The sequence below is a fragment of the Aotus nancymaae genome, unplaced genomic scaffold (genome assembly GCF_030222135.1).
Source record: "Aotus nancymaae isolate 86718 unplaced genomic scaffold, 86718_ANA_hifiasm-v0.15.2.pri h1tg000033l, whole genome shotgun sequence".
Lineage (NCBI taxonomy): Eukaryota > Metazoa > Chordata > Mammalia > Primates > Aotidae > Aotus > Aotus nancymaae.
The window spans coordinates 17,053,686-17,071,705 of NW_026988447.1; the positions used below are offsets into that span (position 1 = coordinate 17,053,686).

General features: G+C 32.2%; 1 protein-coding gene across 3 annotated transcripts in view; it reads left to right on the forward strand.

The window, feature by feature from the left end:
* LRBA (LPS responsive beige-like anchor protein) overlaps positions 1-18,020 on the forward strand; it is a 742,045-nt gene that overhangs the window by 517,610 nt on the left and 206,415 nt on the right. For all 3 annotated transcript variants that reach the window (XM_064383828.1, XM_064383829.1, XM_064383830.1), the window contains exons 41-42: positions 8,937-9,054; positions 11,085-11,187. In XM_064383828.1, coding sequence (XP_064239898.1) covers positions 8,937-9,054; positions 11,085-11,187 — 221 coding nt within the window. The remainder of the gene's footprint in view (positions 1-8,936; positions 9,055-11,084; positions 11,188-18,020) is intronic.

The window sequence follows — 18,020 nt, forward strand, 5'->3', positions numbered from 1 at the left end:
GAGTGATTTACTTCCAATTATGTGGTCAATTTTAGAGTAGGTGTGATGTGGTGCTGAGAAGAATGTATATTCTGTGGATTTGGGCTGGAGAGTTCTGTAAATGTCTATTAGGTTTGCTTGTTCCAGGTCTGAGTTCAAGTCCTGGATATCCTTATTAATTTTCTGTCTCGTTGATCTGTCTAATATTGACAATCCCACCCCCACTTTTTAACCTCTAGTATCCTCTGTTTTACTTTTTACTTCTATGAGAAGTGAAAATCTTTTTTAGGGAGGTCTTTTGATACCAATCAGAGATCGAGTTCTTGAAGGAAGAATTGGCATTGAAAAGAAAGAGCGTTTCTGTTCATTGGTTGTTTTAAAGTATATATTATCAAATATTCCAATATATTTAAAATTAGTTTTTTTCTTAGTGGTGACTTAAATTTAACTCTTTATTAAGGAATAGCAAGCTCATGACTATGGAGAATTAGTGTGTGGAAAAATAGACAAAAAACTTAAAAAAAAGTAAATCTCACTCTGTTTTTCAACCTGCAGTACAGTGGTGCAGTCATAGCTCACTGTAGCCTCAAACAACTCCTGGAGTCAAGCAGGCCTCCCAGCTCAGTCTCCCGAGTAGCTGGAACTATAGGCACATGCCACCACACCCATCTAATTTTATTTTTTGTAGAGATAGGATCTTGCTGTGTTTCCCAGGCTGGTCTGGAATTCCTGGCCTCAAGTGATCCTCCTGCCTCAGCCTCCCAAAGTGCTAGGATTACAGGCATGATCCACTTTGCCTGGCCCTGACAGAAATATTTTATATCTTAATTCTGTGATGATAGCATGTTATTGTCACAACTTTTTGAGAAGTAATTAGGAATATTTCCAATCTAAATGAAAAAATTATGAAGGATAACTTTATATTAAGAATTTTTCTATACCATACATGTAAGGAAGCACTCAATATAAATATTTTGAAGAAAAAACAATTTGAATATTATTGGCATAAAAATGCAAAAATGATTTTGAGTATGGAAATTTGAGCAAAGCAGTGTTAAACCATTCAAGGGGAAAATACCAAAATTAGGTAAGGGGCTTTCTTAGCCTTTTTCTAATTTTAAGATTATAAATGAATGTATAAATTATGTGCATATTTATGCTTGACTTACCTGATTAATACAATAGAAAGGTATTTGTGTAATGATTATCTTCTCAAGGCATTATTTAAATTAGACCAAACTCCTTACTTGGTAAAGGTAATAAAGTTGTAACTCGTAAAGATACCAGATCATACATCTTTTAGTAGCATTTTCATTACTCTAAAATATTTAAATTTTATATTGAAATGTTTCTTTCGTACAGATAGAAGATAATTTCAGTATCTCCTGTACTAAAATCAGATGACACCTTTTTATAGTTTGTTCTCAATAATATTGGCGTTGTGGCTTTGTTTTTGTTTGTATTTTCAAAGATATCTTCAAACCTAAATATCTGTATTTTAATTTAGATAAATATCTAAGTTCATTTTGTTCTTTCTCTACAAATTTACCATCCAGCTCTTCACCTTATGCGCTGCTATGAAAAATATATAAAATATATTCATGTTCCTTGTTATGGTCCCTTAATATTCTTTTGCGGGTACATTTTGGTTTCTTGCCTTCTTTCAAAAAAAAATAATTTAGACAAGATATAGCCTAAATTTTGAAATCTGAATTAAACAGGAGCTGGAAATAGATAAATACCTCTTTGTTCTTCTCCTTCGTTACTACATTTGGCTTTTTACTCATTAAGATCGATATTAAATGCTATTTGAATAAGAGATGGCTTTTAAGATGCATCATTTAGAATGCAAATTATTTTTAAGGTGAGGAATATTGAAAATAAAACAACCAAGTAAAGAGTCTGAATTATTTACAGGCCAAGGGCTTAAAGGTGCATCACTCCAGCACAAATATTAAATTATGAAATGGGAATTTCAGTTTGCCATAAATCTGTCTGCCACAGCAGCTTAAAATAAAATAGTTTTACCCATCTAAAGCAACATCAATTTGCCAGTCAGTGCTTCATGTATCAAAGAGTGTTCTGTGAAAATATCAGTATCATTGGTTAATATAAATGAAATTAATTTTTAAAGCTGGGCTAAAGGTTGACATCTGAAAAATTGCATTACTTTGCAGAAGAGAAATTTCTGTCTTCTAGTGAAATTTCAGGTCATGAGGGCAAGTAATTTTCACAATCTTCAATGGGAGCCAGTGAAATATGAACTTCATTGTCACCTAGCCCCAAAGCGATAAGATAAAATGAGCTGATACATCATTTGCTGTGGTTTTATCATCTCCCTCAGTAATTGGAAGAGAAAACGTAAGAGTGTGTGTGTTTGTGTGCTCCCCTCTTGCCCCTCCCAACTGCCCCATCGTCCACACCCAGGCTAAAGCCATTTTAGTCCAATCAATACAAAGGTCACATAGCATTTTATTTATATATTTTTAATTTTTCATACTGACTAAAACTGCCAAGTAGAACATTAGAGTAATGAATATGTTTAATTGAGTTTGTCACCCATGAAAATGCTAAGGATACTGTACTATATCATAGTACTTGAGACCAGAAGGGAAATATACTGTATAGATGAAAAAAATTAAATAACAACACATGATTAATTTAAGAGGTAATTTTTTTTATGTATGACTTTCATTTTTGTTGTTTTTTCAATTTTGAGGACATTCTAGTGTTCATGGATATATATTTAATAACAAAAGTATCTTTACTTTTCCACCAGGGTCAACTATATGTCATTGTCAAATTGAAAAAAGACCTCTAAATTTTACTTAAAGAATGTATCTCTGAAATTTAAAACTAAACATCATATGGTTGGTGATAAAGTAAATCCTTGAACCAACTAGAGTTCAATATTATTAGAATAAATTAAGTGCTATGCTTTGATATCTACCTTCAGAGAAAACTACAGAAAAAATGTAAAAACTATGTTAATAAATAGTGATGCAACTTTAAAATAATTGATTAAAATTACTTTAAGCTTCTTTGTTCAAATTATAATTATTGTAAAATAAAACCTATTTGCACATATAGTGAATTCATAGGAAACTATTTTTCAATGTCTTTATTTTAAAGGTGGTTTAAATATTTGGTTTTTCCCATATTAAAGCATAAACCTGTGACTATATAATTCTGTTCCATTAAAATGGGATCTAGTGAATATTTTCTAGACTTTCTTAGCTGTGATGTTATTGCTTAATGGATGGTATGATTAGTTTACATTTTGTATACTAGGTTAAAAACATTTTTCCTGATGTTAAATATATCTATATGGTTTGAAGATGGTTCTGTTGTGAATTTTTAAATACTATTATTAATATATATTATCTGATTTTATTCTTAACACCAAAATATTCAGAAATCAATATGGAATTGTCTGAAAATAAAACTACTATAGAAATTGGGAAATATTTGGCATAGGGATATGCTACGCTAGTTTTAAACCTTAGGAATAGTAATTTTAAAAATACCTTTTATTGGTGTTACATATGCAGGTTCCCATGTAAACATTTCTTGTTTCTGAGGTAAAACGTTTTTATCCCTTTTTAATATTTACCCTTCAAGAAGAATTTAAAAACATTTAAAATGTATCGAGGATAGTTTTTTAAAATAAAACCTCCCTGTCTATTCACTTAAAGGATTGGCTTTAACTATTTTAAATCTACTTTTTAAAAATGCCTAGTATTCAATAAATCAGAGTATATAGTTAGGCAGTGAATGTAGCTTTCTGTTTTTGTTCTTTCATGAGGATAAGAAAACAAAAGAGAGTTTTATTTGGATAAATTTATAAGCTTTTACAAATGGACTGGTAAGGGGAAAGTCAAAAATGCCTTCCTCTACTAAGAATAAGTGCAACAGGCACACGCCTGTAGTCCCAGCTACTCAGGAGGCTGAGGTAGGAGAATTGCTTGAACCCAGGAGCCGTAGGTTGCGGTGAGCCGAGATCATGCCATTACACTCTAGCCTGGATAACAGGAGCAAAACTCCGTCTCAAAAAAAAAAAGAATAAGTGCAACAAAGTGAAGAAATTTTCTTGTGTGTTCATAGTATACTATTTGTAGGACAGAAGGAAGAAATATGTGCATTATTTGGGAAAAATAATATATCCTTTTCAGAAGGCATAGTTTTCAGATAAAACTTTTAAAGAAGATAGGTTTAAGTTTTTTAAAGTAAAGAAATAGAGTATGTGTGGATATAATATATATATTAAATACTAAGTCCTTTCTCTCATAACACACTATCAACATTTAGTTAATAAACCAGCTTTGAAACAAATTATTTAAAACAATTGAAAGTTTAATTTAATAATACTAACAATAATAAAACAAGGTGGTAAAGATTCAAAGAGAGCAAAGATTTCAGGCTATTCTGGAGTTGAGGTCATAACTTCAGAGCAATGGTAATGATATGGTTTCTATGGTAACTGATTCATTGGAGGGCTAGACCTCTGTCTAAGGTGCTGTCAGTGTATGTAGAGTTTCAGTGAACAGAAAGTCCCAAAGAAGAGTCTGTTTTTAGCTAATCCAGTTTTAATTGAACTCTAGAGACTTTGAAGTGAAGCCTCAGACCAGGCATATACTATTCCAATAAGAAATGAACCCCTTGCTTAGCTAGGCCTCAGCTGCTTTTCAGTACTGACACCTTTCCCAAATGAATACTTAAAGAAATATTATTATATAAATTTCAGCTGGTAATGCCTTAGTTAAGAGATTGCTAGTTTCTATTTCGAATCTCTAATTTTTTGACCCTAGTTGTGGGATTTTATTTAATTTTTTCTTTTAAAAGATTAGGCTAGTTATTTTGTGTGTGTAAGATTTTGATTTTTGACACCTTGGCAATTTTAAATAATTTTCCATCTTGTGCTGTTTTTCCTTCTCTAGGTTTTAAAACTTCATTAAACTGTCGTATTTAGCTTGAAAAGCATACTGGTATACATTTAGTATGATAACATTTATATCAGCTTTGAAAACATATGAAGTGATGTGGTATGTTATTTATGGATATATATGTACTAATAGTATAAAAACTTACATGTAGATGATAACCCTCAAAATAAGGATAGTGATTGGCTGTGACAGAGGAGGAAACTGGGATCAAGAAGGGTTATGCATGTCAATTTTAACACTGTCTCTAATGCATTTATCAATTTCTTATAGATGTATACAATAATATGGCAATGTGTTATGATTTTATAAGGTTACTTAGTAGTAGGTGCGTGGAGCTTATGTCATTTTCTTTACTTTTAAGTGTTTCTGACATTGGAATAAAACAAATTTTAAAGGACTATGACATTTGCTGTGTTTCAAGTAGATCTTTGAATAACTATACTGTTTAAGGAAATGGAATATAAATGGTATATTTTGCTTAATCAGAAAAGCATTTCAGTACATTAAAAATTTAATAAAAATGCTTTGATATACTAATTTCTGCTAATAGAGTAATCTAGAATATGATCAAATCTTTAGTTGTACGATCATGATTATGCAATGATTGGATTCACTATTATACGCAACAGGTCTTATAGATACAAAAGGTAGAATTTTCAGACCAATGTGTAATATTCCTAATGTATCAAAGAGCTTAAAAGATTTTTTTGTTGTTGGTTTTCCTTTGATTTTCCTCTTTCCTCTTCCCAAGTGCAGGAAAATTTTAAGCAAATGTAGTTAGCTGGATTCTAGTTTAACAGATATTTAACTCTTTCTTAGAAATGTGACAATATGGTGTATACAATGGAAGCTCTGTGTTTTTGAATTAGATAACCTGGGAATAGATCAGATTCTGCCACTAACTTGCTAGGGAATTTTGTATCAAATATTTAACATGTCTAGGCCTCATTTTTCTTTGTTTTCTTTTTTAGTGACACGGTCTCCTATTGTTGCCCAGGCTGGAGTACAGTGGTGCAATCATAGCTTACTGCACCATCAAATTCCTGGACTCAAGTGATGTTCGCATCTCAGCCTCCTGAGTAGCTAGGGCTACAGGTGTGGGCTACCATGCCCAGCTAATTATTTAATTTTTGGTAGAGATGGGTCTTGCTGTGTTGCTAGGCCTCAAACAATCCTCCTACCTTGGCCTCCCAAAGCTCAGGAATTACCACTGTAAGCCACTGGCCCTGGCTCTTGTTTTTCTTTTGTATAAATTGGACTATAAATGTTGCAGAACATGTATTTGATTCTCTAATATTTCGTAAATCTAGGGTAGCAAACTCAATACCAATGGAAATTAGGTAGATAATAGTAAATGAGTGAATGCTGGCATCACACTAGTGAATAGTAATAAGTGAAGTAGTACCAAAATAGAGAGTGCATGCCAGTTGTTACCATGTGGCATATAGATCCAGGTTTGCTGGATACCCCAGTTTTTCTTGAGAAGATGGAAATCCAAGTATTTTTACAAATATCTGTTTTCTCAACTATTTTCAACCATGTGAAATTTTGTCAAAATATCATGTGGGTCAAATACGGAGTATAGGTTGCCATACATTGATTCATTTAGTCATTCTGAAAATTGCTAGTTTGTGCCAGATATTTTTCTAGGCAATGTTAATAGGATGTATTCAAAGTATTTCCTCCAATAGAACTTAGATTCTAGTATTCTAGTGCTGAAGAGACAATAGACTAGCAAGCAAATATTATAGTTTCAGGTAGTGGCAAGATATAGTGGCCCACACCTATAATCCCAGTACTTTGGAAGGCTGAGGCAGGAGGATCACTTGAGCCCAGGAGTTCAAGACCAACCTGGGCAACATAGTGAAACCTTGTCTCTACCAAAAAAAAATTTAAAAGTTAGCAAGATGTAGTGGCATGTGCTTGTAGTCCCAGCTACTCAAGAGGCTGAGCTGGGAGGATCAGGTGAGCCTAGGTGGTTGAGGCTGCAGTGAGCCATGATCACATCGGTGCACTCCAGCCTGGGTGACAGAGCAAGACCCTGTCTCAAAAATTAAATTAACTTTTAAAAATTTCAGGTAGTGTTAAGTGTTAGGAAGAAAATCTCATGAGTTTGGGTTGGGATGAGTTGTTAATAGAGGAAGTGGGGTCTAAATCCTGTAGCTTCCCTGCAGAGGTGACGTAAGAGGAGAAATCTAAATGTGAGAATGAGCGAACCATGTGGAGATTTGGGAGAACATTCCAGGCAGGGTGGAAAACAAGGACAAAAGAAGACCCTGAGGAAGAATGAGTTGAGCTCACAGGCAGTCCCAGATACGAGGCTTTATTAGCAATTATAAAGAGCTTAAGAGTTTATTATACATGTCATGGGAAGTCACTGGATACTATTAAATATAGGAATGATGTGATGTGATTTGTATTTTAAAATTTGAGGCAAAGGGTCCTCTGGTCATAGTAGACTTCAGAGGTAAGAACAGGAAAGAGAACAAATGGAGGCCTCTGAAGACTCTGAGGCCATGGACCAACTGGTGGTATCTCTGGTCATAGTGAGAGAAAGGGATACCTGCAATCTCTGAGAGTAATATTACTATTTTTGTCCTCTCTTTTCCTGTTCATTTACCTTGATTTTACATAGGTATTGATTATATTACTGAATTAGTAGGATTTCTCTGTGATCCATTTCAAAACTGCACGCATGATTATCTTGTCCGTTGAACTTTTTGTTTCGTGTTTTCAAAAAACACTCTTTTTTTTTGTGTTTTACTGTTTTCAAAAAACACTCCCCATTAGAGTTATACCCATTCTTTCTGTTTCTAGATTCTGTGGTGTCAGAAATAGAATCATTTTTGTAGAAAGATTGAAATACATACTTACTGACTTAAATAAGGATTGTTACTTTTGTTTTTTCAAAAATACATTTTGCATCGATGAATGTAGATTTATTTGCCATTAGGATTTTGAAAATGAAAATGAATAAAGAAAAAACAGTTTGAGAAGGATAAATTTTTACTAGTTGTTATTTTTCCTCTTTGCTCATCCCAACTTTATTCCTCAAATGCAATATCATAATCAAATGTTTCATTTGTAATTTTTAATAGTGGTTACTTTTGAGAGATGTATCTTAATTTTTTTAACTTAATTTGCTTTCATAGACTATCAGGTTTTGATAGCAATCTTTATTAATATTATGTAGAGTACTGGTGTAGAGAAATGCTGAGTCTGGTTTTCCTTGAACACTTTCACAATTAAGCTTTTGAACTGAACTTTTTAAAAAACAAAACTTGAATAACAAAGCAGCAAAGTGGCTTAGGACCAAAGGCAGGATTACTTTGAATTGGCAAAGCATTTTAAGCAACTGTGTCTGTCACTTGGGATGACAAGAATTGTAACAAGTTACTCTGACAACCACCTACCCCTTAGAGAGATTATGCTGAGTTCATTTGCAGGTTTGTGTTTAGCTTTAGCTGACAAAATGATACTTAACCTCTTATATAGTTGATCTTTGTGCTTTCTGAATGAGTGACTGTTGCCTTAACGTTGACCTTAAAAGAGTCATTCTTTTTAAAGTTATGAACTGAATATATTTATATTATAATGTATGTAAAAGCACTATTGGACAAATTATATTCATGTGAAAATGAATTGTGTATGTGATTTATAAGCATATATGACATTCTTTTGAGGTCTTTATTTCTAAGATTTTATCTGAAGTTTTACTTTCATAATGTTTAAAAAATCAATCAGTAAATGATGGAATATGTATTTCCTCAGAAGCAGTAGATTACATCGTTTTTAAAAGCCCAAATATATACTTAAATGTTTTATCATTTTACTTTGCTTTTTTTATTTAAACTTCTTTTCCATAAATTACAATTGATTTTCTTAATCTCCAAATTATGTAAATAACTGTTAAATGATTTTTCTTCAAAGGATCTTTTCTGTTTTAACTGGGGAGAGAACAGCAACAAAAAACGAATATTGTCATTTACCTGGGATTATTTTTTTCCTCATTAGATCCTGGCGTATACAGAAGGGCTGCATGGAAAATGGCTGTTCACAGAGATACGATCAATCTTTTCTCGTCGTTATCTTTTGCAAAATACAGCCCTGGAGATCTTTATGGCAAACAGAGGTAATATGTTACAGAAGTACATTGTTACAAAGTGAACTTTCATCTCTTTAAGATTGCATTTTTGAACATACCATATTGCTTCAATTTAGATAGTACTTTGTAGCCCACCCTCTGTTCTAGTGACCTCTTTTTTCGAACTAAATGCTGCTTCATGATTTTTTCCCACCTTGATTATTAGTAAAATCATTTGTAATTTTTTTTTGTGGCCATATCACAAATTGGTAAAAGGCTTTATAAACATAAGGAATACAAAACCATTTAATCAGTTCAAAGAGGAATTTTGTTGTCCTGAGCATTGCTCTGATGCTTACATTCCTAACGGAAGGTGTCTGTATTTTGGGAGAGGAATGGATGATTAAACGATTCATACATCTATTTAATCTTTTGTCTGATATATTGCTTTTATAAAGGAACCATGAGAAAATGATACTGAGCTGTCCTGTTTGGTCTGTATTGCATCATCCTTGAAAGTTGAACTAAAATTTAATTTGCAGTTTTACAATGGAACTTGGTGAAATCCGTTAAGACAAGAAGGGGAGACAAGTTGAACTTGAAGGAAAAGCATCATTTGTTATGAGTGGAGGCATACAATGGAATATATGTAAAACCTACTGATTTATTGTACATATTCCTGGTATTATATATACATGGGTGATGGTTTCTTATTTTTAAAGCTACACATAACTGCATATATTCCACACAAACATTTTGTTTTTCCTTTGTGAAATTACCTGTCTTTAGGGAATACAAATTTCTTTAGGAAAAGATTTTTCTCTTTCCTTTTTGATCTCCTCCTGGCACATACCTCGTCTTCTAATGTAAACGTTATTCTTCTGGGCAAATAATCAAGAGAATGTTTCACACTTTAGTTCAGTCTGCATCCTTGCTGTCCCAAAGGGGCTTCAGTCTTACAATATTTATTACTTGCTCATCTTCATTCATTTTCTTACTTTGAAATTTCTTATGCATACTTGTTTTTATATGTGTTTTCTGTAGCCTTTGCCTCATGGCCTTGACCATCTGCTATAACCTATGATGGTTTTATCTTCTACTTATTTTTTCCCCCTGAATTCAGTGTAATAGTGAATATGTAAAGGAAGCTTATTTAAAGGGTACACACACACACACACACACACACAGATAAAAATATATTTTTTTCTATATTATAGATCATATATATATTCTACATATAGAATACATATTAGAATATATATATTCTGACTGACCCAATGAATATCTTCTAATCTCTCTCTCATAATTGTATGATTTTACTTTCATGTTCTTTAAGATGGGTAAAAATTTATAGATTACTGTGATAAATTAACATTTATATGCTAAATATGTTTACATATTGACATGTACTTCTTGATATTCTCTTGTATGTGTAATTATTGAAATAGGATGAGAAAACATTTAAATTTGATTTCTAGCCACAGAGGAAAACTTTTCCTTCAGGTCACACATTGTTTTGTATTATATGAACATGTGCTCATCTGAACATATGAAGAATAAACATAGACATTATAAAAAGCTGTTTTAAAACTGAATGATTGGAAAAAAATGTAACTGATTCTTTTATAGGCATATTGGTAGTTTTTTGGTGTTAACTATATAAACTTAAATGTTTTAATGTTTGTTTCTAGAAATTGTTGTAACTACCTTTGGCTTGCCAAAATTCAATTTTGTAAATTTAAAGTTGCAGCTTCATGTCACATTATCTCAGCTATCATTATCGTTATTATTATCATGTTTCATAATCTCAGCTTCATGTCACATCAATGCAACATCAATTGTTTTAACTCCTAATAGTATTTAGGAAGGAACTGTCTATGGTAAAGGAGTTTATAAGTGAAATGTATATTACCATTAGCATATTAATACTAAATCTTTATATATAATATAATAAAAGGAATGTAGCAAAAATTATATTTAATACCTGAATTAAAAGTAAATATTTTATTGGACCAGTGAGTCAGTTTTCCAGAAAGGAAGTTATACTGTGTTCTAATTTTTTTAATTATTTGTTGTAGTTGCTGTAATGTTCAACTTCCCAGACCCTGCAATAGTAAAGAAAGTGGTTAACTGTCTACCTCGTGTTGGTGTTGGAACGAGTTTTGGATTGCCTCAAACCAGGTACTATTTTATATGAGAAATATAGGGAAAGCAATCTGTCTTAATAGTCATATTAATTAATCAGTATTGATATTCTTATTAACATTAATTTATGTTAATGTTCTCACTTATTTTGAAATTTATAACTTTCTGTTTTATGTTTCATAGTAAATAATGATTATTAGTGTATTAAATTTTCTTTTGACTAAACTGCATTATAATATACTGTTTTCCCTAGCATACGGCATAGTGTCTAGCAGAGTATATACTTAGCAAATAATCATTAAATAAAAGATTGCCTAACCTTACCCCAAGAAAAATGTATTTTGTAAGATTTACTTTTTATCTTTTTGGTGGAAAGTTTAAATACTAACCTTTTAAGAAAGATATTTATATGTATATATGTAGGTATAGTTGCTATTCTTTTCAAATATACATATATATAATATATATATCATAATGGTATATGTATGTGTATTATAAATATATACACGCATGTTATATATATCATAGTGGTGCACACATGCATGTATCAACAGAAATACTACATGATCCAGCAATCCCACTAGTGGGTATCTATCTAACTGAAATGAAAACAGTATGTCAAAGAGATATCTACACTCCTGTTTTCATTGCAGCATTACTCCCAATAGCCAAGATACAGAAATCAACCTAAGTGTATATCAGCAGATGAATAAAGAAAATCTGGTTACACACATGCACACACACACACACACACACACAGAGGAATGCTACGCAGTCTTTAAAAAGAAGGAAATCTTGTTATTTACAACAACATGAATGAACCAGAGGACATTCTGTTAAGTAAAATAAGCAAGACACAGAAAGACAAATACTGTATGATCAAATATGTGAAATCTAAGAAAGTTGGACTCAGAAGTAGACAGTAGAATGGTGGTTACCAAGAGTGAGAGGTTAAGGGTGGGATGACTGGGGAGATGTTGGTCAAAGGATATAAAATTTTAGTTAGATTGGAAGAATAAGTTAAAGAGATCTATCTTACAGCATAGTGACTATAGTTAATAACAGTGGTTTTCTTAAAAGTTTCGGAGAGTAGATTACAAAAAATGATAAATATGTGGAGTAATGCATATATTAATTTTCTCAAATTAGCCATTTCATGATGTATAAAAGACAAAAAACACCATGATTTTTGTTGGTTGCTACTGGTCTGAAATATGAATATACCAAAATTGCATAATTCCCCTCATTGGTGAAAATTTGCTTTATTTCCACTTTTACATTATTATAAAAAAAATGCTGTGGTAAAATTATTTATGTATTTTTTTATTTCAAGTTTTATGACCAATGTCTTATTTATAAAATAATATAATAAAAAATATTATGCTACCTTGAAGTACTATTTGCCTAAACAATGTTATTTAAAGGAGGAAAAAATCAAATTGCATAAAAAAGCAATACTCATTTATATGCTGCCCTGAAGAAACCCACTCTTTTTTTTTCTTTTTCAGTAGGTAATTTGTTCCACCTTTATTGAGTTATAATTGACAAATATAAATTACATATGTTTAAGGTCTACCACATGATGAGGTGATACATATATATATTGTTAAACGATTACTACATTCAAGTTAATTAACATGTCCATCACCTCACAGTTACCTTTGTGTGTGTGGTGAGAACATTTAAGATCTACTCTCTTAGCAATTTAAATATGTAATTTAATATTATGAACTATAATTTTCATATTAAACATTAGATTCCAAGAACTTATTCATCTTACAATGAAAACCTTGTACACTTTGACCACATCTCCCTATTACCCCCACTCCTCTACCTCTGGCAACCAAGAAACCCATTTAAATATAAATACATTGGCCGGGTGTGGTGGCTCACGCCTGTAATCCCAGCACTTTGGGAAGCCACGGTGCATGGATCACGAGGTCAGGAGTTCAAGACCAACCTGACCAACATGGTGAAACCCTGTCTCTACTAAAAATACAAAAATTAGCCAGACGTGGTGGCACGTGCCTGTAATCCCAGTTACTCAGGAGGCTGAGGTAGGAGAATTGCTTGAACCTGGGAGGCGGAGGTTGCAATGAGCCAAGATCGCACCACTGTACTCCACGCAGGGCAAGACAGTGAGACTCTGTCTCTAAATAACTAACTAAATAAATATAAATACATGTATAGGTTAAAGGCAAATGGAGAGGAAAAAGTATACCATGAAAACACTACCTTAATAAAAACAGCCAGCAAACTGTATCATTACTATATTAATTTCTAGGGCTGTCATAATAAAGTACCAGAAATTGGGTAGCTTAAACAACAGAAATGTTTTGGAGGCTAGAAGTCTGATGAAAATCAAATTTTCATCAGTGTTGGTTCCTTCTGAGAGCTATGAGGGAAGGAGGATCTGTTCTAGGCCTCTCTCACTGGTTTTAAGATACCTGTCTTCTCTCTATGTCTCTTTATATTGTTTTCCCTCTATGTATGTCTCTGTGTCAGGTTTCTCCCTTTTACAAAGATGCCAGTCATATTGGACTTGGGCCCACACTAATGACTTCATTTTAACTTGATTACCTCTTAAAATATTCTCTCTCAGAATTGTTACGTTCTGAGGTACTGGGAGTTAGGTCTTCACCATATGACCTTTGAGGAGTTATAATTCAACCCATAACAATTACCAAACAAAGCATTATATTATCAAAGGAAAAAGTGACATGTCATAAAGATAAAAGCCAATTCATGAAAATGATGATCATCCAATTTACATACATCTAAAAATAGAGATTCAAAATTCATAAGACAAAATTGGATAGAAGTGGAATAAAATATAAACCTCCTCTCCCTGTTATGTCAGTAATTTAGAGAACAGATAGACAAAAAAATCAGTAAGCATACTGAAGACTGAAACATTATTAACCACCTTGATCTGTGTCACATGTATAAAACATTTTAGTTAACTACACAAAATACATTCATTTTAAATACGCATAGAACATTCATCACATTGACCATATTCAGCCCTAGAAAAAGTCTTAAAATGTTAAGAAAGATTGAGATCTTGGATCTCTGGTTAATTACAGACCAGAAATTAGTTACAGAAAGGTTTTTGGAAAGTCTCTGAGCATTTGGAAATTAATACACTTCTACATAAAACATGGGCCAAAGATAAAATTACAAGGGACATTAGAAATTTTATACTAATTGAAAATAATAGCAAAACCTATAGAAATGTTTACCATGAAGGTAATGAAGTGCCTAGTATAGAGTTATAGCATTAAGTGATTTTGTTTAAGAAAGGAGACGGTAAGGGGGAAGGGAGGGCGATGGGTCATTGCCTAAAATCAATGATCTGAGCTTCATTCTGAAGAACGAAGGAAAAAGGAAGAGCAAATGTAGCCAAAATAAGCTGAAGAAAGAAAAAAATTAATAAAAGTAAATGATAGAGAAAAAATCAATGCAATGAAAAGCTGTGTCTTGATAAGATTAATAAATGTATTAACAGTAAACATATAGCAAAGACTTATGCAGAAAGGGAAGACACAAATTAACAGTATCAAGAATAAAGGAGGGTATATCACTACAGATACTGCAGATATTAAAAGGCAAATAAAGAAATATTATAAACAAATTTATGCTACTAAATTAGACAACATAGATGAAATAGATTCCTTGAGAGACACAAACTGTCAAATCTCACTAATAAAGAAATGGTTAACCTTAATAGCGCTACAAAGGAAACTGAATTGTAGTAAAAGACCTTACCTCAGAGCATACTTCTAGTTCAGATGACTTCTATCAGATGTTTAATGAAGAAATAATACCATTTTTATACAAACACTTGCAAAAAATAGAAAAGGAGGTTAAATTGCTAAAAACATTACATGAGACCAGCATTACCTGAATACCAAATGCATACAAAGGCATTTCAAGAAATGGGAACTGCAGACCATCCTGATTGGAAAGGAAGAAATTAAATAGTTTTTTTTAGCATGCATACTTGACTGTTTATGTGGAAACTCCCAGAGAATCTATGAGGAAAAATAAAAAACAGTAACTGTTAGAACTAATAAATGAGTTTAGCTGTTCATAGCATACTGGGTCAGTATATAAAACTCAGAAACCCTGCGTACTAGCAATGAACAATCAGAAATTGAAATTAAAACCAGTGTTTAAATACTATTGAAAAATAAATACATATAGATAAATTTGAAAATGTATTTATAAGACCTACTCACTGAAAACTGTAAAACTGTTTTGGAGAATTAAAACTTAAAAATGGAGAGTTGTACTATACTATGCTCATGGATTGGAAGACTCAACATTATTAAGATGTCAGTTTTCTCCAGAATTGATCTGAGGTTCAAAGTAGTTCTATCCAAAATCCTAGCATGCTTTTTTTTTTTTCTTTTTTAAAGAAATTGGCAAGCTGGCCATGCGTGGTGACTCTCACCTAAAATCTCAGCACTTTGGAAAGCTCAGGTGGGAGAATCACTTAAGCCTAGGAGTTCAAGATCAGCCTGGGCAACATAGGGAGACTCTAGCTCTATTTTTTTAATTAAAGAAAAAAAGAGAAATTGACAACCTGATTCTAAAATTTTAAGTGAAACTAAATATCCTGAATAGCTAAAACAACTTTGAGAAAAAAAACAAGACTTAATATAAAATTACATTCATTAGGATAGCTTGTTATTTGTAGGATAGACTCATATAAACCAATGGAATATAACAGAGTCCAGAACGAGACTGAAACATATATGATCAATTTGATTTTTGAAAAAGATGTCAAGATATGTCCAGGGAGAAAAATTATCTTTTTAACAAATGATGGTGAAAAATTGGTTATCCATATCCAAAAAGAAAAAGAACATCACCCCTTACTTTACATATAAATTAACTTAAAATATAACAGAAAACAATGTGTAGACAAACATAAGTGCTAAAAGTAGAACCTCTTCAAAGAAAACATAGGGAAAAAGTCTTTGTGACCTTGAATTAGGTAAATATTTCTTAAAATCTGTAATGGATTTCATCAAAATAAAAAGCATTTATTTTGAAATGCCACCTCTTAAGAAAATCAAAATATATGCCACAGACTGGATTAAAATATTTGTTCAACTTATGTGTGATAAAGGACTTACATCCAGGATATGTAGGAAACGCTAACACTATATAACAAGATAACCTGGTTATAAAAAATAGAAGTTTTGAACAGATATTTCAACAAGGAATAAATATAGATGCCAAATAAACACATGAAAACATGCCACACATCATTAGTCATCTGAGAAATACCAATGAAAACTACAGTGTGATCCCATGGCATACCTATTTGAATAACTTTTTAAAAGTCTAACAATATCAAGAGCAGTGTATGAGGTAACTGGAACCTCACATGTTGTTGATGGGAAAGTAAAGTGGTATGACCTCTTTGTAAACAATTTGGCAGTTTCATATAAAATTAACCACGCACTTTTTCATACATCCTGGGAGTCTCACTCTAGGGCTTCTACCCTAGAGGAATGAAAATATATAGGTTCATTTAATGACTGCTTCATGAATATTTATACAACCATATTCATAATCGCAAAAGTTGGAAATAACCAAGATGGTTGTCAACTGGTAAATGGACAAACTGTGATAAATCCATACAATGGAACATATATAGTACTTAGTAATAAAAAGGAATGAAGTACTAATATATGCAACAACATAGATTAATTTGAAAATAGTATACTAGGTGAACAATGCCAACACAAAAGGCTACATGCAGTATGATTCCATTGATAGGTCATTTTTGAAAAAGCAAAAGCAGAAAACAGAGCAGTGATTACTAGGAGTTATGGGAAAAGAGGAGGAATTGCATACAAGGGAGAGTAAGAGGAACTTTTGGGGATTATGGAAATATTCCATGTCATAATTGATGTTGTTACACAGCTCTCTATGTTTTGAAAACTCATTGCATTGTACACCTAAAAATAATGAATTTTACTTTATGTAAATTACTCAACAAACCTGATTTTCAAAAACAACAACAAAGAATGTGTAATGTTAATGAGGATGTATAGGTTAGGAACTTCATATATGTGCTACTAATTCCACTTCTAAGCATTTATCAAGAGTAATAAAAACATACATATTCACATTTACTTTTAAGGAAATATTAATAGCAGTTTTATTCCAGTCCCAAACAGTAAACATTTCTGGTGTCCATCAACTGTGAGTGGCTAAACAGATTGCAGTATCTCTATACAATGGAATAAATGGAATATCACTCAGAAATGAAAAGGAAATGACTACTGGTACATACAACAACATGGATGAATTTCAAAAGTGTTGTGCTAAATGAAATAAATTAAACATTATGGACTTCATATATCATGGCCATCAGCTGTGGTTTTATTTATATGAAATTACTGAAAAAGCAAAAACTATACAGTGACAGAAAGCAGATTATTGGTTACCAGGGGCCAGGAGTTGGGGCAAAGAAATTAGCTGCAGAAGGTTATGAGGGACCTTTTACAGTGTATCTTGATTGTGGTAGTTACAGAAATATACATATGTTCAAAATCTCATCAAATTGTGCACTTAAGTTTAACAAATATAGTATTATATTGTATCTCTTCCTCAAGAAACTGCATATAGTGCTCCCATGTGATCCAGAGTTCCCACTACTGGGCGTTTATCTACTGGAAAGGAAATCAGTACATTGAAGAGACATCTGCACCCCCACATTCATTGCAGCACTGTTCACCGTAGCCAAGATATGGAATTAGTGGTGTCCAACGGCAGACAAATGCATAAGGAAAAGGTGGCATATATGCACAATGGAATACTATTCAGCCATAAAAAAAGAGTGAAATTCT